At 39.6% G+C, this 23956-nt stretch overlaps 1 protein-coding gene and 2 pseudogenes across 1 annotated transcript in view; 1 reads left to right on the top strand and 2 right to left on the bottom strand.

Annotated features, from left to right (window-relative positions):
- SLC37A4 (solute carrier family 37 member 4) overlaps positions 1-4266 on the bottom strand; it is a 10626-nt gene extending 6360 nt beyond the window's left edge. The window contains exons 1-5 of the mRNA XM_025047323.1: positions 4203-4266; positions 2651-3971; positions 1543-1775; positions 752-995; positions 102-260 (exon numbers count right to left, since the gene is read on the bottom strand). Coding sequence (XP_024903091.1) covers positions 102-260; positions 752-995; positions 1543-1775; positions 2651-2798 — 784 coding nt within the window. The 5' untranslated portion in view covers positions 2799-3971; positions 4203-4266. The remainder of the gene's footprint in view (positions 1-101; positions 261-751; positions 996-1542; positions 1776-2650; positions 3972-4202) is intronic.
- Positions 4267-10159: 5893 nt separating this feature from the next.
- LOC112480303 lies at positions 10160-10278 on the top strand (annotated as a pseudogene).
- A 12238-nt stretch (positions 10279-22516) lies between these two features.
- LOC102898430 lies at positions 22517-22875 on the bottom strand (annotated as a pseudogene).
- Positions 22876-23956: the final 1081 nt, after the last annotated feature.

Below are 23956 nucleotides of genomic sequence, written 5' to 3' on the forward strand. Positions count from 1 at the left end.
GGGAAAGAAGAAAGAGGATAAAAGGAAATGGGCCTGAATGTTCCATCCCCTGCATTGATTCCTGCTCCCTATGCCCACCCTTGTCCCAACACTCATCTTACCCACGAGGGCTGACTGTCCTTTCTCCTGGATAAGGAAGAACTGGCCCCAGTCAGTACAGCAGGTCTTTACTCCAAACACCACAAGGTAGCCAGTGGAGAGTATCCACAGGTAGGGAGACAGAAGTAGCTCCTGTAAGGTACTCTCCTCCTTCAAGGAGCCTGGGGTGGGAGGAAGCCAGGCCTCAGGTTCTCCTTCTGCTGCCCTACCCCCATTGAGCCCCCACCACTCATTAACCAGCCCCAGGAGCAGAGTCCACCTAAACAGTCAGAGAGGTAGTCCCTCAGCCACTGCTCTGCCCTTTCCCCTCCATTGTAAACCTCAACAAATGAAAAAGATACTGAGGACCAGGGTGGATGGAGGAAGGCGCACAAGCCACTTAGGCTTAGGATGCAGTCTAGGACAGGGAAGTCTGGCTCTGTTGTAAGGAAGGACCAGAATATAATATGGATCATAGAATTTGTTGGCTCTGCCACTTGTCTGGTACTATCTCTTGGGATTGAGTTTTATCTACTCCCAACCCACTTTCCATCACCACCGTCCCCCTACATCCATTGGCTAGGACAGGGCCAGGCATACAGCCAGTCCTCAATGAAAGTCTGCCAAATGAATGATGAAAGCTGCCAAGTGGTCAGCTTACGTGGGTGCTCACCCTTCTTGCCATTGGAGGGGGGAGAGTCCAGGTTTCGGAGTCCAACATCAACAGGTTCATTGTAGATGAGCAGGAGACAGAGGAAGGAAACAACCACGCACAGTGCCCCAGACAGGGCCAGCGTGCTGCGCCAGCTATAGCTCTGGGCGAGGATGGTTGCCAGAATAGGGCCCAGTCCTCCAGCCAGGTTCATGCTGGTTGACAGGATGGCCCACCAAGTGCCAAACTGAGATGGCTCAAACCACTGTGGGGCAGAGGGAGACAGAGTAGGTGCCCAGCCTACAGTCCATGTTGAAGGAGGGGATCAAGTGGGGCAGACTCAGAATCTCACATTACAAAGATGAAGGAGAGGGCACTTCTTGGCAAGGCCATTTCCCTCATCTGCCACCTGATCCCACTGTGTTCAGGCTCCTAAAATATCTTGACAAGCAATAGGATCTGGACTGGGACTCCTGAGGAACCTGCTCTGGGTTGGGGGTGGAGGTGCCGGTGGTTCCACATGCTCTTCAGGTATCCTCTAGGCATGGGGTCCCCAACCCCTAGGTCACAGATAGGTACTGGTCCGTGGCCTGTTAGAAAACAGGCCACACAGCAGGAAGTGAGTGGTAGGTGAGCAAGCAAAGCTTCATCTGTACTTGCAGCTGCTCCCCAGCACTAGCGTCACTATCTCAGCTCCACCTCAGATCATCAGGCATTAGATTCTCATAAGAGCACCAGTCCCTGGTGCCAAAAAGGTTGGGGACCACTGGTCTAGGCCATTCTAAACAGGCTTCTTGGGAGCAGACACTCACCTTCCGCAGGACCTTCCCACAAGGGGGCCAGCCCAGCCCCTGTGCCAGGCCATTGAGGAACCAGAGAGCAGCGAAGACAGGCACTGTGGAGCTCCAGGAAAAGACTACATTGACCAGGCCAACCAGGAGCAACCCAGAAGAGAAGAGCCAGCGAGCACTCATCTGGTCAGAAAGTACTCCGCTCACAAACTTGCTGATGGCATAAGCTGCAGACTGGCTGCTAGTGATGAGCCCTGCAGGGGAGAGGAGCAAAGGACATCTGTTAGGTACCAGAGGGGGTTAGGGGCCAGGGCAAAAGCACACAAGGGGTGGAGGAAGCATGGGGTCAGGTGGGCAGAGGTGCCTGGCAGTGTGAGACAGCTTCCTTTCATGAGGAATAGGAGGAGACTGTACTGGAATCCAATGATACTTGTTCAGGGAGCCCTACTACTCCTCCTGCCTCACCATCAGCATTAGCCCCAGGCTGACCCATGACTTTTCAGCCTCTTGGAGAGTTCCAGTCACAGCTGTCAGGGGGCAAGAAGGAAGCAGGACAGAGCAGCTCCCCTCCCTGGGATTTACATATGCCTGATTTCCCCCTCACGCTGGATGCCAACCCAGGGCCTCTGGCAGTTCTGTTGCCCCACCTTTGAACATGGGACAAAGGGCTTAGATTTGGAGTCAGGGACCTTATTCCTCCTGCTAGGCCATATGAAGTCATTGTGCCAACTCCCCAGTCCCCAGCGCTCGCGATGTCAGGGACCAGCATGCACCCTGAGATCTTAGCATGTACCCACATAGATGTGGAAACTACTCAGAACCTCCCTAAATATTCTCAGCATAAACAGTGCCTCTGGGGATACATGTGGGTCACAGGCACACACAGACACATCAGATAAGCAACCCTCCTCAGATATATATGGATCATACTCCAGAATCCTTCACCCACAACCATGTACATGGATCACAGAGCCTCTTCATCTGGCACATGGAGACTGTACCCCAGCCTCTGTTGTGCAGACACTCCACACACTTGACATGCCTGTACACACCACACTGCCACAAAAACCCATCTTATCCTGCTGGTCCTATGCCCCTGGGCCCACCACCCTGCTCTTCCACGGCTCACCCAAGTCATCCTTGTCCAGGGGGATCTCCTCCACCAAAGACGGCATGACAAAAGAGAAGGTCTTGCGGTTGAAGTAATACAAGCTGTAGCCTCCGAACATGGCCGAGAAGATCACAATGCGATAATAGCCATAGCCTCGGGCCACCATGGTGGAAGCCAGCAGGCCCTACTGGCCAGGACACGGAGCCTCTGACCACAGCTCCTGCTTGTGGCTCTCTGTGCCTAGATCTGCTGAGGTAGGCTTTTTCTGCTCCCTCCTCCACCCAGCCTCTCAAGCTCCCTTTATAGCCACCTTCTGGACAATCATTAAGCCTGGGGCGGCTCCTAGGGAACCCAGTGTCCTGAGGGCGACAAGAAAACAGATTATTGATGGCAGAGCTGTGGGGGCTGGAGAGGGTCCCAGAGGGAGGCAGTGTCTGTGAGCCAGGCCAGCATCTTGTGTCCCCAGGATTTCTGCCTTTCCCTCCTCTTCCTTGTTGGCCCGCCTGTGAAATCAGCTGTGATTAAAGGCTCAACCTAATTACTTTTGTCTGCATGAACCCAGGGGAGGCAAGGGTGGGATGAGTAGAGCTGCCTCTCTAGCCCTGCTCTCTGTCACTTCCTTATTCATTCAAGGAAGGTTTATTGAGGGTATACTGGTTGCCAGGCACTGCACTAGTGCTGGGTTAGTTTCTACACGTATCCTAAAAACCCCACTTCCAAGTCTTCTAGAGCTGACCTCAAGCCCTGTAACTCTCAATCTTAGTACCCACTGGGGTGTAAATTTTTACTGATAGTTGCAAAATTGTAAGAAAGGGGGAACTTCCCAGTTCAGGACCCATAGTGTCACACTGAAAGCCCCACAAGGGCAGGGGTTGTGCTAGGGTCACTCAGTTGCCTTTGGTTCCTTTTACCCTGTGACATCAGTGCGGGCTCCCGTCTGGCTGACTAGGGGTTGCAGGGTGGGTGACTGGACTGCCTGCGAGCGAGAAGACGTACCCACAGACTTTAGGGGTCAGTGCCCAACCGCCCTGCTTCCCAGGGCCCGGGCAACATGTTCCCCCGGCTTTTCCGCTCGGCTGGGAAAGCAAATGGAGCAGAAGGCGTAGGCGCGAGCCGAGCAGAAGATCACACGTAGTCTCCTGGAGGCCCCGCTTCAGGCGCCGAGTGGCTCAGCCAGACATGGTGGGGCCCGGCGGCGAGAAGGGAGAGGAGGGAGAGAGGCGGCGGGTTCTCGGAATCTGCCCAACTCCGTGCCCTCAAGCTACCCAGAACACCAGCCTCGGGCTTGGAACTGATCGGAGCACGAGTGCAAGAGCTGGATTGGTGCGGAGATACAGGACTGAAAAGTGACAAAAACAAGCAGGCATGGGCTGGTCACGGGCAGTGCCTTGGTCCCCAGACCCCAAAATTGCCCCCCACTCCAGAAGGAGCAGCCGCAGGAACAGATTCGGGTTGTATCAGAAGTGGGGGCAACCTTCGTTGAGGCTCCACCAAAGAAAACCCAGGACCTCAGACTTCCCCTCCAGCCCTGCCCTCAGGAGAAGCCCCTCCCCCGCACACCTTCCTCTACCTGAAATGAAGCTGGAGCCGCCACAGGGTTGGGCGCTGCCAGCTGTCTTGTGCGCATGCGCCCTAGGTGGGGCGGGGCCTCCGCCTCCGTCTCCGCGTCGCCGGAAGGCAAGTGCACCCCCAAGGATTTAGACTTAACCCTTTGCATTACGTTGGCGCTTGGGCGAGAGAGCGCCCTTTAGTGGCTGGTTTTGTGTGTTCCCTTCTTAACTGACGGCCTTCAACAAGCCAGTTTTTAGTGAGTGCCTCCTGGTACCAATCACTGTTCCCGAGTTGTTCACAGTCTGGGAAAGGTCTAGTAGGAGAACACAGTATTTTCTGTAAGAAATTAATGCAGTCCTCAATAAGCACAATTTGAACATTTAACTTGTGGTCAGACTGTTGGGGACAGTTAAAACAAACTAGGCGAAGTAGTTAAAGTACCTGGCCCAGAGTAAACCTTAAATTCTAATCAGGGGCCCACTACATCCTAAGAGTGTGACCTCGGGTAATCTCCATGAGTCCGTTTCTTACCAGACTCAGGTTCGTTGTCGGAACTCAATAGATTTAGATAGGAATTCAGAAATTTTAGATAATCGCTTTCAGAGAACTCTCCAGAGAATTGATGAAAGAATTTTAAGTGCTCCAAAGTTGAAAGCGAAGATCTTTTAGAGTGAGAAGATGGTCAGGGAAGGAAAGAGATGGAAGTGAGATAAAAGGGGACAACTTCATAATTCAACAGGTATCTAATGAGCCAGAGCCCACAGTGTATCAGGCCTTGCGCTTTCATGGAGGTAGATCAGAGGACCGGGAAAATGAGCTTTTCCAAGACCATACTAGACCATAGAATTCCTATTTTACCTAATAGACAGCCATTTAAGTTGTTTTCTCTAACTTATTTTAAAGCATAATATACATACAGTAAAATACAAAAAAAAGCACAAATTTTAAGTTTACAATTCAGTGATTTTTTTAAAGTATGTTTGTGCCCCTGTAACCATCACCTAGATGAAGTTAACTTTCCTATCATTTTATTTTGTAAATTTTCAAACCTAGTGAAAAGTTGCAAGAATATTCTTCACCTCTTGAATGTTAATATTTAATGCATTTTCCTAATATCATTGTATAAGTATACATTATTCATTGTTATAATTTTGAAAGTTAGTTGCTGACATTGTGAAACTTTACACCTATATATTTCGGCCTGTATTGTCCTAAAAACAAGGATATTATTCTACATAACAATACAATTCTCACACTCAAGAAATGTATTTGTTAATATATACTCCATATTTAAATGTCTCAAATTTTTCCAAGGATGTCTTTTAGAGATTTTTAAAAATCTAGAATCCAATTAAAGATTATACATTGCACATAGTTATCATAATTCTTTACTCTCTTATAATCCCATTTTGAGATCTTTCATGCAGCGTTCTGGAGTGGCTCTGCTTGGGCTGGTGATTGACTGCAGAACGGAGAGAGTGGAGAGTGGGTTCAGCATTTCCAGTCGGGGTTCCCAAAATGATGAATTCTGACAGGGAGTTCCATCCACACAGGGTTGAAACATTCAGCTTCTCCTAGACCTTGGATCTAGCAATTGGAAGGCAAAGGTTTTAGGGGAAGAAGACAAGAAAATTAATGAACAACTGGAGTCTCAATATCGGCAAGTATAGATAGTAAATTATCAGGAAGATATCGATGACATTGTAGACTCAGCTTCAATGAGGTAGAAGATCATGACAGAGTAGGTGATGTGTTTGTAGATGATGGTGGTGATGATGGTGGTGATGATGATGATGATGATGATTCATTTGATCCTCAAAGTCCAGATGACTCTTAAAGTAATTTGCAGTCAGAAAGAAGAATCTGCTGAAGAACTCCAAGTTACAGAGCACCTGATGAAGTAGGGGATCCCAAAACAAAAAAAGATGCAAAAAGCAACTATAAAATGATGTTTGTTAAATCAGTGGTTCATTTTTCCCACTTAGCCTTTGTTTTAAAAGTAAGCCTATTGTTATGATGCACTGTGCAGGACTGCTCACAGAGCACAGATTTTTGTATTGTAACTTTTTTAAAGGCCCTTTTAAATAATTACAAAGAATGTTTGCTTTCAGATACTGTGGGTTACACTTTTAGGAGCATGACTATAACCATTTTTATAAAGAGAAAGTTGTGTAAAGTAAGAAATAAAACACAATACTCAATTTCCTTTCATATAGGCACTATCAAACCACTGGTACTATGTTTTTACTCCTTCAAATACAGTTATGAGGGAGACAGTATTTTTTGTTTGTGGTAGCTGTTTCATTTTTTTTGTTGTTCCTCCATATTTTTCTCTTATGAAAAGTTTATCTGATACTGTGATATGTTCATTAAAAATATTATTTTATTATACTTTGTTGTAGTAGTGCTATTCAGCATGAATATTTCTACTAGCAATAACAATCTAAATTAATGTTGACATAGATTATGTACTTAATTTTCCCTTACTGACTCAGTTCTTCTCTTTGAAGCAAAATAACATGAGAACAAATACTTTCTCATCTGTTAGGATGGAGTTGTAACTGTCATACATTTGGAATGTTATAATCCCAGGAAGTCTTTATATAATTTGAATTACATTGTATGTTATATTTTTGATAAAATTTGTCCAATTTTTACAGAAGAAATTATTTCATCATTTAGTTTTAATTTAAGTATATGTGCTGCCAAAGCGAGCACTATTTGTAAAAAATCTATGTAAAACTAGATTTTTAAAAAAGGTAATATGTGATCAAAATTAGTTTTCTTCCTAAGGCCTAAGTAAAGAGGAAGCAGTTTCCCATTTAAAAAAGAAAAAAATTTCACGACTTTTATATTTTTCAAGAGTCTAGGTCAGTTGTTTCACAGAATGTTCCTCAATACGGACTTGTTAGATCGTTTTTGCAGTAAGGATCACACAAACCATTGTAGCAGAAGTACTGTATAGATGATGGTGTGTCCTTCTCAGTGTACCACACCAGAAGGTATGTGATAAGTTTAGTCAGTTAGTTAAAATAGTGTCCACTTGATTTCTATACTATGAGTTCCTTTTCCTCTTTGTAATTAGCAATTTATAGGACCATCCTTTGATACTGCAGAAATATCTTGTTCTAGCAATCTTTCACTCAGTGGTTTTAGCATCCATCAATTATTCTTGCCTGAATCATTTGTTGTTGATCATTATGGTGATTATAAATGCAGATTTTTTCAGTCTATTATTCCTTCTATATTTGCAAGTTGGTATTCTTCTATAAAGAGTTTGTCCCTCTCACCCTCTCCTCTTTAAAAAAATTGGTGTCATTGTATTCGATGTGTTGTAATCTGTGCCTACCATTACTTATATTAATGCTCAAACTGTCCCACATTTGGCCAGTGGGAGCCCCATATATGTTTAACTTTAAATTTTTTTCTATTGTTCAAGTTATACATTATCATTAGTGTAAACTTGGAAAAGATCAAAAAGTTTTAAAGGCCAGCTGAAGATTGTCACTTAAAATGAAGCATTTCACTCATGGACATGGACAATAGACTCATGGTTATCAGAGGATAGGGAGCGGGGGGAGGTAGACAGGGTAAAAGGGGTCAAATATGTGGTGACAGAAAGAAATCTAACTGTGGGAGGTGAATATTCAATGTAAATATATATATGCCTTACCGTTAAAATGTACAGCTGAAACTTATCCGATTTCGTTAACCAATGTCACCATAAAAATAATTAATTAAAAAAATAAAATGGAGCATTTCTGTTTTAATTCTTTTCTGTATACATATGTGTGTACTTATATATCTTAGAATACATAAATATAATCTTATAATTTTCCCAATTGAGTTGAAATTGTCTGTTTGCTTGTCAGCCTTCCCAACTACATAAATTCTTTGAGGATGGACTATGGCCCCTTTACCACTCTACCCAAATGGTGTTTGGTACATGATGAGCAATCATTCACATTATCTAAACATTTTATATCTTGATTTTTTTCTATTATTGCATAAACATTTTTACAGAGTTAAGGACTTTGACCTGAAGGGAGGTAAGACACTCAAAGTGCTGTTTGCTAAGAATTAATTTGCCATTGAGGAGAAATAGATGAAAGGGACAGAAATTGGACAGAGCTATAGTTCTAAAGTAAAGTGCTAAGAGTTACTACTACAGAGAGAACAATGGAACAGAAATCTTGCCTCAACCACTGCTGATGCCACTAGCTGGCTAGATGGGGAAGGGAATGGGTCTCAGAGGCCGGCCAGAGCTACAAAGTCTGGAGAAACTTCGTTCAGATATATTCGTAAGGACAGAGACCCCTGACAAGGGCCCTGAAAATAGCCCAGAGTTTAACAGATTTTCAACACCTGCGGTACCAACTTAGGTAGAATCCTGAACCTCCTCTCAGCCACAGTTCATACTAAGTTATTTTCCTGTCTTCTCCCATTTCAGTTCCCTCAAATAAAATACAGACTATACCCCATTTCAGCATAGCTATGAAAATATTACTTAAGAGTAGAAAGAAAAAAAAAACATTGTAAAAGCATCTTATTGGCAGGTCATAGTAGGGATTCAAATCTAGTTTTCTCACTATTTTCCAAGAAATAGAAAAATAAGGAAAGGAAATGAGAAGATGACATCCCTGAAGAGCAAGACAGACTTTATTAAGGAATAATAAAAGCTAATGTGAATAAATTTAAATCACACGACATGCCTGAAGAAGAAGCTATGATTTCGATACTGTCGTAATATCAATCTTTTCCAAATTCATTTGGAGTTTTAAAATGGTTCCAATCAAAATCTCGATAGAATTTTTTGAAAACTGGACAAAATTATTTTAAAGATCATCTGGAGGAAAAAATAAGCATCAGAGTAAGAACCTTGACCAAAAAAAAAAAAAAAAGGCCAAGAGGGGAGTTTTCACTGCCAAATATTAACAATTCTAAGATCATGTAATTGTGTTTGCAGCAGCAGTCCCCACCTTTTTGGCACCAGAGACCAGTTTCATGGAAGAAAATTTTTCCATGGACGGGGTGGGGAGGATGTTTTCTGGATAATTCAAGCGCATTACAGTTATCGAGCACTTTATTTCTGTTATTACACTGTAATACGTAATGAAATAATTACACAACTCACTATAATGCAGAATCAGTGAGAGCCCTAAGCTTGTTCTTTTACAAATAGACAGTCCCATCTGGGGGTGACAGGAGACAGTGACACCCGAAGTGTGTTGCTTATGTCTAGTCTACTCTGTAATCTCGTTTTGGTTGCTGTCACTGCAGAAAACCCTGTTTCACAAAAGTAGGATGTTGGAAATGGAAGCAGGTTTTTCAGTGCTTTTGTGGCAATCTCAGGATATTTTGCCTTGATCTTAATCCAGAACATGTGGTGATTTGAAGTTGTCTCAAACATACTTTTAAGGCCACTGTCATTTGCGATCTCAAGTAGTTGATCTTCTTCTAGCACAGACAAAATCGATTCGCCTGGCTTTTCCACAAATGGGTCGCGGATCCATTCCTTCCCAGTTTGCAGGTCTTTTGTGGTTGGGAAGTAATGCTCGAAGCTGAGATAAGTGATCGTGTACCAGCTGGGAGAAAGAAGGCCTGGCTCGGTCTATTTCAAAATCTCTGCTAATGTTTGAAATGTGCCAAAAATCCCAAAGTTCACTCGTCGCCCCAATAATCCCAGTTTGGCTTTATCTTCTAATTTGAACACAGTTGTCATTCTCCCCTGAAGTGACAGATTGAGTTGGTTAAGCAGGTTGAATATGTCACACAGGTAAGCAAGTTTTGTGATGCTGCCAGTGGTGACTGCTTTTTCTAAAAGAAATCTCTGGAGCAACTCTTGTAACTCAAAACCTCTGGCCAGTGATCTACCTTTAGAAAGCCATCTTACTTCTATGTATAAGAGAAGATGTGTGTGCTCTGTGTCCATCTCCTCACAGAGCTGCGTGAACAGACGTGAGTTAAGGGCATGCACTTTACGGCCATGCCACCCTGAACAAGCCCGATCCCATCTGATCTTGGAAGCTAAGCAGGGTCAGGCCTGGTTAGTACTTGGATGGGAGACCACCTAAGAAGACCAGGTACTGTAGGCGTAAAAAATAAAAAATAAGGGATTGTAAACTGACAAGGTCCTTGCAATCTGTGAAGTCAACCAAGGGTTGCCTAGCCTAAAAAAAAGTGTGGGGGGGAGGGTATGCACTTTAATGTGGCTGATAATTTTAATCACATCCTGCAAAATGTTGTTAAGTTCAGGTGACATTTTTCAGCTAGCCAGCATTTCTCTGTGGATGACACAGTACATAGACTCACATTCAGAAGCAACCTCTTTGACCCGAGTAGCGAAACCAGAAAGCCCTTCAGTCATGGCAACTGCACCATCCGTGCATATACCAACACAAAATGACCAATTCAGTTTTCCTGATATTTAATCATCTAAAGACTTGAATATTTCTGCAGCTGTGGTGTTGTTTGGCAACAAAAGTGCACATAATATATTCTCAGGTACATCCTCCCGAAAAATATATCGCATAAAAACAAGCATTGTTACCTTGTTGTTAACATTGGTAGATTCATCAACCTGGATTGCCTACCACGGTGATTCATTAATCCTAACAATCGTGCCTCAATATCCTCTGCTATTTCATCAATTTGTCTAGTTATGGCACTAGCCGAAAGAAGAACATGTGCTACCTTTTGAACTGCAGCCTCTCCTAGAATTCACAACAAATGTCCTTAGCAGCAGGCAGGATCAACTCTTCAATAGTAAAGGGCTTCTTAGCTTTAGCAATGCAGTTAGCCACTAAGAATGATGCTCTCAGTGCAGACACATTTGGTGAAGTGGTGGCCTTCAATATTACTTTCGTTTTTCGTGTTCACCTTTTTTTCTTTTGAAAAACAACAAAAGACTTGTCTTTTAATACAGAGTGCTTGGTCTCCATGTAGTGAAGCAGTTTTGAAGGTCTCATGGCTTCGCTGGATAGCCGGTCACCACATATTATACAAAGCAGGCTTGGAGAATGTGAATCACCTGTTGCAATAAATCTGTAATTTAAGTAAGACTCTTGGTATTTTCTTTTAAACACAGCTTTCTTTTTCTTGGCAGTCTTAGAGTCTTCTGCTGTCTCATCATTGGATCTTTCCCCCTTTTCAAAGAAGCTCTCCAGCGACATTTGTTTTTTACTTATTTTGGTTAGGGTTAGCTTGTGGGCTTACCAAAACTCACTGAGACAAGTGCGCAGTGTGGGAAGGAGGCATGGATGAAAGTGGTAAATAAAATAATGGGCACACCATGCCTGGACTAAAATAAGTGATGGATTCTGACTTAAAGCCTGCCACCAGATGCAGCTGTACAATTGAAGTACATCAACTCACTTGCCACTATAAAGCCTACCACCAGATGCAGCTTGTCACATGCCACTCACTGACAGGGTTTTGATGAGTCTGCAAGGAATTGATTTATTATGGTATCTGTGCAGTCAAACCTCTCTGCTGATGTTAATCTGTATTTGCAGCTGCGCCCCAGAGGCAGCATCACTGCCTCAGCTCCACCTCAGATCATCAGGCATTAGACTCTCATAAGGAGTGCGCAACCTAGATCCCTTGCATGCTCAATTCACAGTAGGGTTTACACTCCTATGAGGATCTAATGCCCGATGATCTGACGTAGAGCTGAGACTGTGATGCTATTGGTGGGGAGTGACTGCAAATACAGATGAAGCTTCGCTCCCTTGCCCACTGCTCACCTCCTGCTGTGCGCCCCGGTTCCTAACAGGTCATGGACCAGTACCAATCCACGGACCGGGGGATGGGTATCCCTGCAATGGGGGACACTCAATTGCTAACTGCACAGACTCAGGTTGGCTAGACTGCTTTCAGTCAATGTTACCCAGTTATGGCTGGTACTATGGAGGGACCTGGGAACAGCTTCCTGTTGTTTTCTGCATTATACTTTAAAAAACTTGGTTAGTGTCAGGTTACAAAATCACCCCAAAACTTAGTTGTTTAAAACAATAATAAGATTTTATTGTGGCTCATGAGTCCATGGGTCAACTGGACAGTTTTCCTGATCCAAGCCAGGCTCAGCTGATGTATCTACAGTCAGCAGGCGGGTTGGCTGATCTAAGATGGGCCCAGATGAGACAACCTCTCTATGCTTCATGTAGTCTCGCATATTCTAACAGAGTAGCTTGGGTTTGTTCTCATGGCAATTCCCAAGACAAGGGTCTGAGACAGAATTGAAGCATGCAAGACCCCTGAATCCTAGCTCCAGAAATACTTCTGTTGTCTTCTACTGGCTGAAGCAAGCTATAAGATACCCAAGGTTCAAGAGATGGGAAAATAGACACTACCTTTATTGAGAGGAGCAGCAAAAATCACATTGTAAAAGTTGCAGATGAAAAATTGCAGCCATTTTTTTTGCAATAAATCTGCCATATACGTCAAGATCCCAGAGTGAAGCGAAGCCCAGAGAAATGAGCCTAATATTTGCTATTGTTTGCATCACCAAGGCATTTGTCAATTCAAAGGAAGCTGCTGGGGGGAAGGGAAGCTCAGCATATCTTTCAGAAGAATTCTAGCACTGGGGAAACAAAAATTGGAGTTTAAGGCTTACCAAGAAGAAGGCACATTGAAAAACAGCCTAGGCATTAAGTGAGGTCCCCCAAGGGAATATACTTTAGGAATAAGGGTAAACATGAACTATATCAACCTTCACAAAGACTATTAACATCCAATCAAATCAGTTCAAATCTTGGCTGGGTTAAGGAAATGGTTCTCAAAGCGTAATCTTCAGACAGATCCCTGAGGTGTTTTTAGGGGGGTCAAGGAGGTAAAAACTATTTTTATGGTAATACTGAGATATAATTTAATTTTTTGTTTAGCATATTAACATCTGTACTGATGGTGTAAAAATAAATGAAAGATTCAGCTGCTGGCCTCTTGGTGTGAATCTAAGTAATGGCATCAAACCACATTTGTAATCATTGTTTTCTTCACCACTACGCACCCACACACTCAAGTTAAAAAAAAAAGGTAAGGAGGAAGAAAAAGAAAAAAAGCCAGGTGTTTTTTTAATTCATTTTTTTATTGAGTTTATTGGGGTAACATTGGTTAACAATTATATAATTTTCAGGTGTACATTATCATTTGATATCTATATATTCTATTGTGTGATTACCATCCAAAGTCCAATTTCCTTCAGCTACCATATATTTGATCCCCTGTACCCACTTCGCACTCCCCCAAATCCCCTCTATTTGACTCCCTTTACCCCTCTACTTCTCCCCTCCTCCCCCACCCCCTACCTTCTGGTAACCACTAGTCCATTGTCCATGTCCCTGAGTCTGTTTGTCCTGTTCATTTGTTGCTTTTAGGCTTATATCCCACATATAAGTGTTACCATGTGATTTTCAACTTTTCTATTTGGCTTATTTTGCTTAGCATGATTATTTCAAGGTCCATCCATGTTTGGCATTTTGTGTGTGTGTGGTTACCATTAAGTTTGTGTTACAAATGGCAGTATTTTATCTCTTCTTATGGCTGAGTAATATTCCATTGTATATATTTGGATATGGGTTTTCAAATCTTTGGGGTAAATACCCAGTAGTGGGCTCGCTGGATCATATGGTAGATCAATTCTTAGTTTTTTGAGGAATCTCCATACTGTTTTCCATAGTGGCTGTACCAATTTGCAGTCTCACCAGCAGTGTATGAGGGTTCCTTTTTCTCTGCATCCTCTCCAGCATTTGTTGTTACTTGTCCTGTTGATTATAGTTATTCTAACAGGTGTGAGATGGTATCTTATTGTGGTTTTGATTTGCATTTCCCTAATAGCTAGCGATGTTGAGCATCTTTTCATATGTTTGTAGGCCATTTATATATCCTGTAGGGAGAAGTGTCTGTTCAGGTCCTCTGCCCATTTTTTGATTGGATCGTTTGTTTTTTGGTAGTTGTTATTGAGTCGTATGAGTTCTTTGTATATTTTGGATATTAGGCCCTTATCGGAGGTGTTGCTTGCAAATATATTTTCCCATTCAGATGGTTGTCTCTTTACCTTGTTGACAATTTCTTTTGCTGAACAGAAGAAAAAAGCCAGTTTCACTCAAGAGCGTCCTGGATTAAGCAGGAAAAATCATAAATTGTATTGATTTTGAACTCTTGAGTACATACCTTTTTAATATTTTGTGCAATAAAATATCAAGTATGCCTAAAGCACTTCTGCTCCTTATGGAAATACAGTGGTTGTTCTGAGGAAAAGCACCTATGCAATTGTTTGAGTTGTGAGCTAAACTAGCCTCTTCTTTCATGGAATATCATTTTTACTTGAAAGAATGACTGAGAGACAAGCTTTAATATCCAGATGTGGGTATTTGGCAGACATTTTCTCCAAAATGCACAAAGTAATCCTGTCACTTTGATGAAAACAACTGACACTATTTGTTGCCAAAAAAATTTAAATTTGAGCTTGACAGTTTCCCACTAATTTAACACATTCCCAATAAGATCAGAGGTGATGTTACCAAATATTATTTTTGGTATTATATAATGAAGTGTGTTAACATTTGGAAGATCTGCATAATTCAGTGAACCAACATTTTCCAAATGACCAATGCGTGATGTTAAAAAAATCATGCATAGGTAAGAATTCATTTGAAGTGCAAAATAGACCAATAGATTTGAACTTAACAGCATATAAATAGGTCATTGACTTGGTTTCAGATTCCACATTACAACCAATCTTTAAGAAACTACCACTTGTCTAGTTTAGTGTATATCAATAAAGAATATTATATTCACGAATATCTGAAGAGGTTGTTAATCTACTCCTCCCTTTTCCAACTGCGTATCTGTGTGAGGCTGGAGGTTCTTCATATACTTCAACCAAACGACATTGGCAGCAGCTTGAATGAAGAAGCAGATATGAGAAAACAGTGACCTCTTTTTAAGGCAGACATAGAAATTTACATAATGTTAAACCATCTCATTGTTTTCACAAATGTTAAAAACATAATTATTTTTCATAAAAATGAATTGACATATAGTAGTAGGTTTGTTAGTGTTATTATAAAATGTATTCATAAATAAATATTTTTAAAATTTCTCAGTTTTAACCTTATAATATGAAAAATACTGATAGATATACCCATATAAACAATAGCTTTTTGAGTCTTCAATAATTTTTAAGAAGGTGAAATGGTCCTGAAATCATTGAATTAAGATGATCTTCCCCGACCTTTAAAATCGTCTCTGTTTTCAGATGACATGACTTTAGATTATAGGAAACCCTAAGGACTCCACCAAAAAACCCTGTTAGAATTGATAAGTGAATTCAGTAAAGTTGCAGGATATAAAATCCACACTCAAAAAACAGTTCCATATCTATACACTAACAATGAACTATTCTAAAAAGGTTTTCTTTCCCCCCACCCCCCCCTGCAAAAAGCTTTATTGTTACTATTTGGGAGAGAGCTCCAGGATGGTTTAAAAGGTGCCTACTGGCTGCAGAGAGAGTCTCAGGCAGAAGCCCTGACATCATGGAGATGCAGAGGGACTCTTCAAAGGCTGCTGGGTTCTGGAGATTTCTATCATATTTGAGAATGAGCCTTTGGAAGAGATACTCACCCAGCCCAGCCTGAGGGCCAGCCAGCCTGCAGAGGTTAGTCAAATGGCTGCCATATTCTTGATGATTTTTCACCTCCTCATCTAGGAAGTGGCTCTCCAGCAAGTCACAGAGATGGGGTCTGTGTGGGCAGAATCCAGGGCATGCAGATCCAAAAGGGCCTGGTTCAGGTTCTTCTGCAGAGCCATACCTGGCAGCTTCTATGGCATGGAGGGTTTTACCCCTTTCATTTTGGGACAGCTTCTGCAAGTCCTGGAAGATGGCAGCCGGACTTGTTTTGTATCTTCGAGAGATTCTCAGTGTCCTTTCACCTCTCACAGAAGTGGCCTACACCCTCCAGAGTCACACCATTGTTCTAGAAATAGAAGTCAAAAGAAGGGTAGGCATCGGAGGCTGGCAGATGCAGGTTGACCAAGTCAGTTGACAGTGGCCTTCATCTCGATGGAATATTTCTGATGAATCTGGGAACTCACAGTTGGTCAGCAATAAGGGTCTAACCACAAACGCAGTGTTGTCTGGTCCCAGAGGCCCAAGATAGCTGAGAAGATGGTCCTAGAGGTTGCAACTGGAGAGGAGACTGGAAGATGGGGAGTCGCCTGGTCTTTTCCGTTCAAACACTGTTGAAATAAGAGACAGACCTGCCAGGAATACTAGGTGGGCTCTGAAAAAGAAATTAAGAAAAGACTCCCTTTTATAATCGCACCAAAAATAATACAATAATTTAGAATATATTTAACCAGGTAGGTGAAAGATCTGTACACTGAAAACCATAAAACATTGACAAAAGAAATGGAAGAAGACACCAGTAAATGGAAAGATATTCTGTGTTATGAATGGGAAGAATTAATATCGTTAAAATGTCCACACTACCCAAAGCTATCTACAGATTCAATGCAATTCCTATCAAAATCCAATGGCATTTTTTAACAGAAATAGAAAAACAATCCTAAAATTCATATGGAACCACAAAAGACCCTGAATAGCTAAAGCAATCTTGAGCGAGAAGAGCAAAGCTGGAGGCATCACATTTTCTGATTTCAAACTATATTACAAAGCTATAATTGGAGTATGGTATTGGCATAAAAACAGACATATAGATGAATGGAACAGAATAGAGGACACAAAATTATAAATCCACGCATATGTAGTCAACTAATTTTCGAGAAAGATGCCAGGAATACTCAACAGGGAAAGTCCCTTCAATAAACGGTGTTGGGAAAATAGGATATCCACATGAAAAGAATAAAATTGGATTCTTTTCTTAAACCATATTGGATTAAAGTCGCCAGAATGAAAGAAAGCTCTATACAAGATAAAAAATGGATTAAAGACTTAAACATAAGACCTGAAACTATAAAACTCCTAGAAAAAATTATAGGGGAAAAGCTCCTTGACATTTGTCCTGGCGATGATTTTTTGGATTTGACACCGAAAGCAACAAAAGTAAAAATGAACAAGTGGGACTGAATCAAACTAAAAATTCCTTCACAGCAAAGGAAACAGGCAACAAAATGAAAAAGACAATGTACAGAATGGGAGCAAATACTTGCATATTACAAATCTAATAAGGAGTTAATATCCAAAATATATAAGGAATTTATACAACTCAATAGCAAAAAAAAAAAAGAAAACAAGCAAAAAACAAGAAACAAAACCAATTTTAGAAATGGGCAAAGGACCTGAACAGACATTTTTTTCGAAAGAAGATATACAAATGGCTAAGATGTGTACTAAAAGATTCTAACATCGCTAATTATTAGGGAAATGCAAATCAAAACCACAATGAGATAGTGCCTCCCACCTCTTAGGATGTTGATTATCAAAAAGACAAGAAATAACAAATAATGGTGAGGATGCGGAGTAAAGAGAATGTTTGTATACTTATGGTGGCAATGTAAATTGGTACAGCCATTATGGAAAACAGTATGGAGGTTCCTCAAAAAATTAAAAATAGAACTACCATATGATCCAGCAATCCCACTTCTGGGTATATATCCAAAGAAAATAAAGTCATATCTTGAAGAAATATCTATACTCTTGTATTTATTGCAGGATTGTTCACAATAGCCAAGAAACAATCTAAGTGTCAAATGACAGATCATGAATAAAGAAAATGTGAATATAAATATATACATATATATGTGTATGTGTGTGTATGTAATGGAATAACGTTTAGCCATAAAAAAGAAGAAAATCCTACCATTTGTGACAACATGGATTTATCTTGAGGGCATTATGCTAAGTGAAATACGCCAGAGAGAGAAAGACAAATCCTGTATGATATCAGTTACATGAGGAATCTAAAAAAAAAAAAAAAAGTCAAACTCAGAAACAGAGAGTAGAATGGTAGTTGTCAGGGTCTTGAGGGATAGGTGAAATGGGAAGAGGTTGGTCAAATGGTAAAAACTTTCAGTTGTAAGATGAATCAGTTCTGAGGATCTAATGATGCACAGCATGGTAACTATAGTTAATAATAAATAATACATTGTATACATGACATTTGCTAAGACAGTAGATCTTGTTTTCACATATACGAAAAAGAGTAACTGTGAGGTGATGGACGTGTTAATTAACATGATTGTGGGAATCATTTCACAAAGTATATATATATCAAATCATCACTTTGTACACTTTAAATATATTACAATTGTTTTTGTCAGTTACACCTTAATAAAGCCAAGGGAAATTTTTTTTTTTTTAAGATGATTTTTCTTTACCCTAACTGCCTACCGTAAGAAAAAGCAATGTCTCTCTGAAGGAATATAACATCATCCAAAGGTCAAATTATCTCTACAATTCTAGATAAGCGCAGAAGTTAATGAAATAGAAAACCAACTACCATATAGTGTATCAAAGGCAGACTAAAAAGCTAAAAATAGAAAATACTCTGAAAATACTGATTAAAAATGGAAATAAATTGCTACTCTGCCCCACAAACTTATGTATATTAGTGTCCCCCTTTATCATATGACCATAGCTATAAACATAGAACAAATTTTAAAAATAAGAATACTATACACACTTTTTAAAAATTGAGATATAGTTCACATAGCATTACAGCTCAGTGGTTTTAGTATATTTACAAGGTTGTACAATCATCACTGCTATTTAAATCAAGAACATTTGCAGGGACCCAAAACACCCAGATAAGTAAGTCTTCCATAAGAAAACTACACTGGTCATTACTCAAGACTCCTGAGACCCAGGCACAGGGTTTCCTGCCAGAGAAAGTCGAGACCCCTTTCCTCCCTCATCCTCTGGGGGGAAAAAAAAAATGCCCCACAGCATGGAACTTGTCTTTATCTCCACTCTCCCATTCCTCTATACAGATGCTCACTGCAGGTGTTCTTTATGTACTCTGGATACTAAACTCTTATTAGATGTATGATTTGTAAATATTTTCTCCCATTCCATGGGTTGCCTTTTCGCTCTCTTGATAGTATGCTTTGACACCTTAAAGTTTTAATTTTGGTGAAGTCTAGTTTATCTATTTTTCTTTTATTGCTTGTGCTTGCGGTGGAATATTTATGAAACTATTGCCAAATCCAAATTCTCCTATGTTTTCCTCCATGTGTTTTATAATTTTAGCTCTTAAATTTAGGTTTTTGATCTATTTTGAGTTAATTTTGTATATGGCATAAGGTAACGTTCCAATTTTATTCTTTCGCATATGGCTATCCAGCACCTTTTGTTGAAAAGACTGTTCTTTTCCTATTGAATGCTCTTGACACCTTTGTCAAAACTCAATTGACTATATTTGAGGTTTATTTCTGAGTTCTCAATTCTATTCCATTATTCTATATGTGTATCCATATACCAGTATTACACTGTTTTGATTACTGTAGCTTTGTAGTAAGTTTTAAAACTGGAAAGTGTTGGTCCTCCAACTTTGTTCTTTTTGAATACTGCTTTAGTTATTTGTAGCTTCTTGGATTCCCATATGAATTTTAAGATTATATTATCAATTTCTGCAAAGAAACCTAATGTGATTTTGATAGGTATTGCATTGAATATCAAGATCACAATGGGGAGTATTGTCATTTTAGCATTATTAAGTCTTGCAATTCATGAGCATGGATGTCTTTCCATTTATGTAGGTCTTCTCTAATTTCCTTCAGCAGTGTTTTGTAGTTTTCAGTACATAAGTCTTGTGTTTCCTCAGTTAAATTTTTTCCTAAGTATTTTATTCTTTTCGATGCTATTGTAAATGGAATTGTTGATTTCCTTTTTGGTTTGTTCGTTGTCAGTATATAGAAATACAACTGATCTTCGAGTGTTGATTTTGTATTTTGCAACTTTGCTGAATTTGTTTATTAGCTCTAACAGATTTTCTGTGGATACTTTAGGGTTTCTACATATAAGATCAAGTCATCTGAGAACAGAGGTAATTTTATTTCTTCCTTTCAAATCTGAATGCCTTTTTTTTCCCTTGCCTTATTGCTCTGGATAGAATTTCTACTGCTGTTAAATAGAAATGGTAAAAATAAACATCGTGTTATCTTCCCAATCTTAGAGAAAAGTCTTTCAATCTTTTATCATTGAGTATAATGTTTGCGGTGGGTTTTTCATATATGGCCTTTATCAAGATGAGATAATTTCTTCTATTTTTTGAGTGCTTTTATCATGTAAGAGTGATTAATTTTTTCAGGTGCTTTTCTGCATCAATTGAGAAGATCATGGTTTTTTCCCTTCATCTTATTAATGTGGTGTATTGATTGACTTTCATGTATTAAATCACCTTTGCACTCCTGAGATAAGTCTCATTTGGTTATGGTATATAATTCTTTTAATATGCTGCTTAATTCAGTTTGCTGGTTTGGTTTTGTTTTTTAGACTTTTGCCTCTTTATTCAAAAGGGATTTTTAACTATAGTTTTCTCTTCTTGTAATGTCTTGTTCTGGCTTCTGTATTAGGCTAATGCTCACTTCATATAATGTGTTAAGAAGTATTCCCTCCTGTTAAGTTTTTGGGAAGAGTTTGAGAAGAATTGGTGTTAATTCTTGTTAAAGTGTTTGATAGAATTCACTAGTGAAGACATCTGGTCCCAAGGTTTTCTTCGTTAGAGGTTTTTGATTACTAATTAAGTCTCCTTATGTCTATTAATATGTCTATTAAGATTTTCTGTTTCTTATTGAGTCAGTTTTGGTAGTTTTTGTATTTTTAGTAATTTGTCCTTTTATCTAGATTATCCACTTTGTTGGCCTACAGTTATTTGTGGTATTCTCTTACACTACTTTTTGTTTTTATAAAGTTAGCAATGATGTCCCCACCTCTTTCGTTTCTGATTTTAGTAATTTCAGTCTTCTCTCTCTTCTATTTTAGTCAGTTTATCTAAAGATTTGTCAATTTTGTTGATCTTTTCAAAGAACTAATTTTTGTTTCATTGATTCTCTCAATTTTTCAATTTTCTATTTTATTTAACTCTGCTTTAATCTTTATAATTTCCTTCCATCTGTTACATTTGGGCTTAGTTTGCTTTTGTTTTTCTACTTCCTTAAGATGTGAGTTAGATAGTTGACTTGAGATATTTCTTCTTTTTACATGTAGGCATTTACTGCTATAAATTTCCCTCTGTGCACTGTTTTCACTGAATCCCACAAGTTTTGATATACTGTGTGTTTGTGCATGTGTGTGTTTAATAGCTTTTATTTATTACAGCACCTTTTCGTTCACAGAAAAATTGAGTGGAAAGTACAGAGAGTTCTCATATATCCCCCAGCCTCACACATGCACAGCCTCCCCCACTATCAACATCCCACATCAGAGTGGTATAGTTGTTACAACTGATAAACCTACATTGACATATTATTATCATCTAAAGTCTACAGTTTAAATTAGGGTTCACTCTTGGCGTACATTTTTGGAGTTTTGACAAATGTATAAGGACATGTATCCACCATTATAATATCATACAGAATAGTTCCACTGGCCTGAAAAACCCTGTCCTGATTATTCATCCCTCCCTGACCACCACCCTGATCCTTTTACTGCTTCCATTTTTATTTTAATTTGTCTCAAGGTATTTTTCTAATTTCCCTTGTGATTTCTTCTTTGATCCACTGGTTATTTAAGAGTGCATTATTTAATTTTCATATATTTGTGAATTTTCCAGTCTTCCTTCTTCTATTTCTAGCTTCCTTCCATTGTGTCAGTGAAGATACTTTGCATGATTTCAGTCTTTTAAAACTTATTGAGACTTGTTTTGTGGCCTAAAATATGGTCTATCCTAGAAAATGTTCCGTGAATACTAGAGAAGAATGTATATTCTACTGCAGTTATGTGGAATGTTCGATTATTGGGTGAGTCTGTTAGGCCTAATAGATTTATAGTAGTTTAAGTTCTTGATTTCCTTATCAATCTTTTATCTAGATGTTTTATCTATATTGAAAGTGGGTATTGAAGTCTCAACTGTTATTATGGAGTTGTCTATTTTTCCCTTCAATCTGTCATTGTATGCTTTATACATTTGAGGTCTCTTTTGTTTGATACATATAGCTGGTTTATAATTGGTTGCATACTTGGTTTATAATTGTTGATTCTTCTTGATTAATTGACTCTTTTATTAATGTATAATGTTTTTCTTTATTATAACAGCTTTGACTTAGTCTGTTTCATCTGAAATTGGTAGAGCCACCAGCTCTCTTTTGGGTTACTATTTTTTTTTAAGTATAATTTCCATTTTATTTTTTCCCAGAGAATATTATTTTCAGCCCTTAAGGATTTAGTTCCTTAGGTGGAGGTCGTGGGGCAGCATGCACAAGTCTAAATTGGTGTGGGGTGTTAGGTGCTTCCGGGCTTCAGGAGAGTGATTCCTGACTACTTTGCTGTGCATGGCACAACTCTCACAGTAATATAGTTTCATACACAGCTTGGGAAGCACATAGGTGTCGAAGACACTTGCTTCAGAAATATCCTTGATGGCTGTGGCCTCTACTATGTTTCAAATGATGAAATTCTTAATGGCCTTGCCTTGTCCTTGGACACACATCGGGTGCAGGCGGTACAGTCAATAGGCTTGCACATGGTCATGGCCCTTTTTGGCATGACAATTGTTCCTTCTTTTCTTGGTCATTTTGGAAGCGAGGACCCAAGAGAGCTCTTTTGGCTATTATTTACATGGGATATCATTTTCCATATTTTCACTTTCAATCTATTTTTGTCTTTTATCTGAATTGAGTCTCTTACAGGCAGCATATCCTTATTAAGAGCCATACTTGTTTATTTTTTCTCTATCAATTCCTTAAGCTTTTCAAAATTGATATCACCCCCTTAACAAAATAAATTCCTTAGTCTTAATTCCTCTACTTGTCATCCTCATATTCTATCATCTATAATTTTGTTTCAGGATTCTTAAGCTGGTTAATAATAGTAAACATTTAGATAGTGTTAATTATGCTCCTGGCATTGTCCTAAGAGTTTTTCTATATCATTTCAGTTAATTCTTACAACAACTCTGTCAGGTAGGTACAATTTTTATGAGAAAATTGAGGCACAGAGGTTAAGGAACTTGCCCAAGTTATAGGGCTAACAAGCGGCAGTCAGGGTTTAAGTCCAGGTAGTCTTGCTACCTCTCAGATAAGCCAATTCTAGAGTCATCAGGTAAAAATAATCAAGAACACCTAAGAAAATTTCTTAAAGATAATAAAGCTATTAAAAGTTATAAAACTACACAGAGGATTTTTAGGGAAGTGAAAGTACTCTTATGACGTCTAATGATGAATACATCACTAAACATTTGTCCAAATTCAAAGAATGTACAATATCTAGAGTGAACCCCAATGTAAACTATGGACTTCAGGTAATAATGACATATAGGTTCATCAATTTTAAATGTCCCACTCTCAGTGGATGCTGATAGTGGGAGGCTGTGGGTATGGAATCAGAGGGCATATTCTCTGTACTGTCTGCTCAATTTTGCTGCGAACCTAAAACTGCTCTAAGTGTTACAAAAAAAAAAAAGAAAAAAAAAAAAGCTTTCAGGTTCAAAACTTGTCTGACCTGTTCAACCTTTATAGAAAAATATGACCTTAATAATAATCATTACTCAACTGCTTAGACACATAAATGACTAGTGATCTTCCTTTGATAAAATATGGCTCCATCACTACTGATGGAAAATCCAAATTAATTGTGCTATGAATGGTGACTCTCTG

The sequence above is a fragment of the Pteropus alecto genome, unplaced genomic scaffold (genome assembly GCF_000325575.1).
Source record: "Pteropus alecto unplaced genomic scaffold, ASM32557v1 scaffold215, whole genome shotgun sequence".
Taxonomy (NCBI): Eukaryota; Metazoa; Chordata; class Mammalia; order Chiroptera; family Pteropodidae; genus Pteropus; species Pteropus alecto.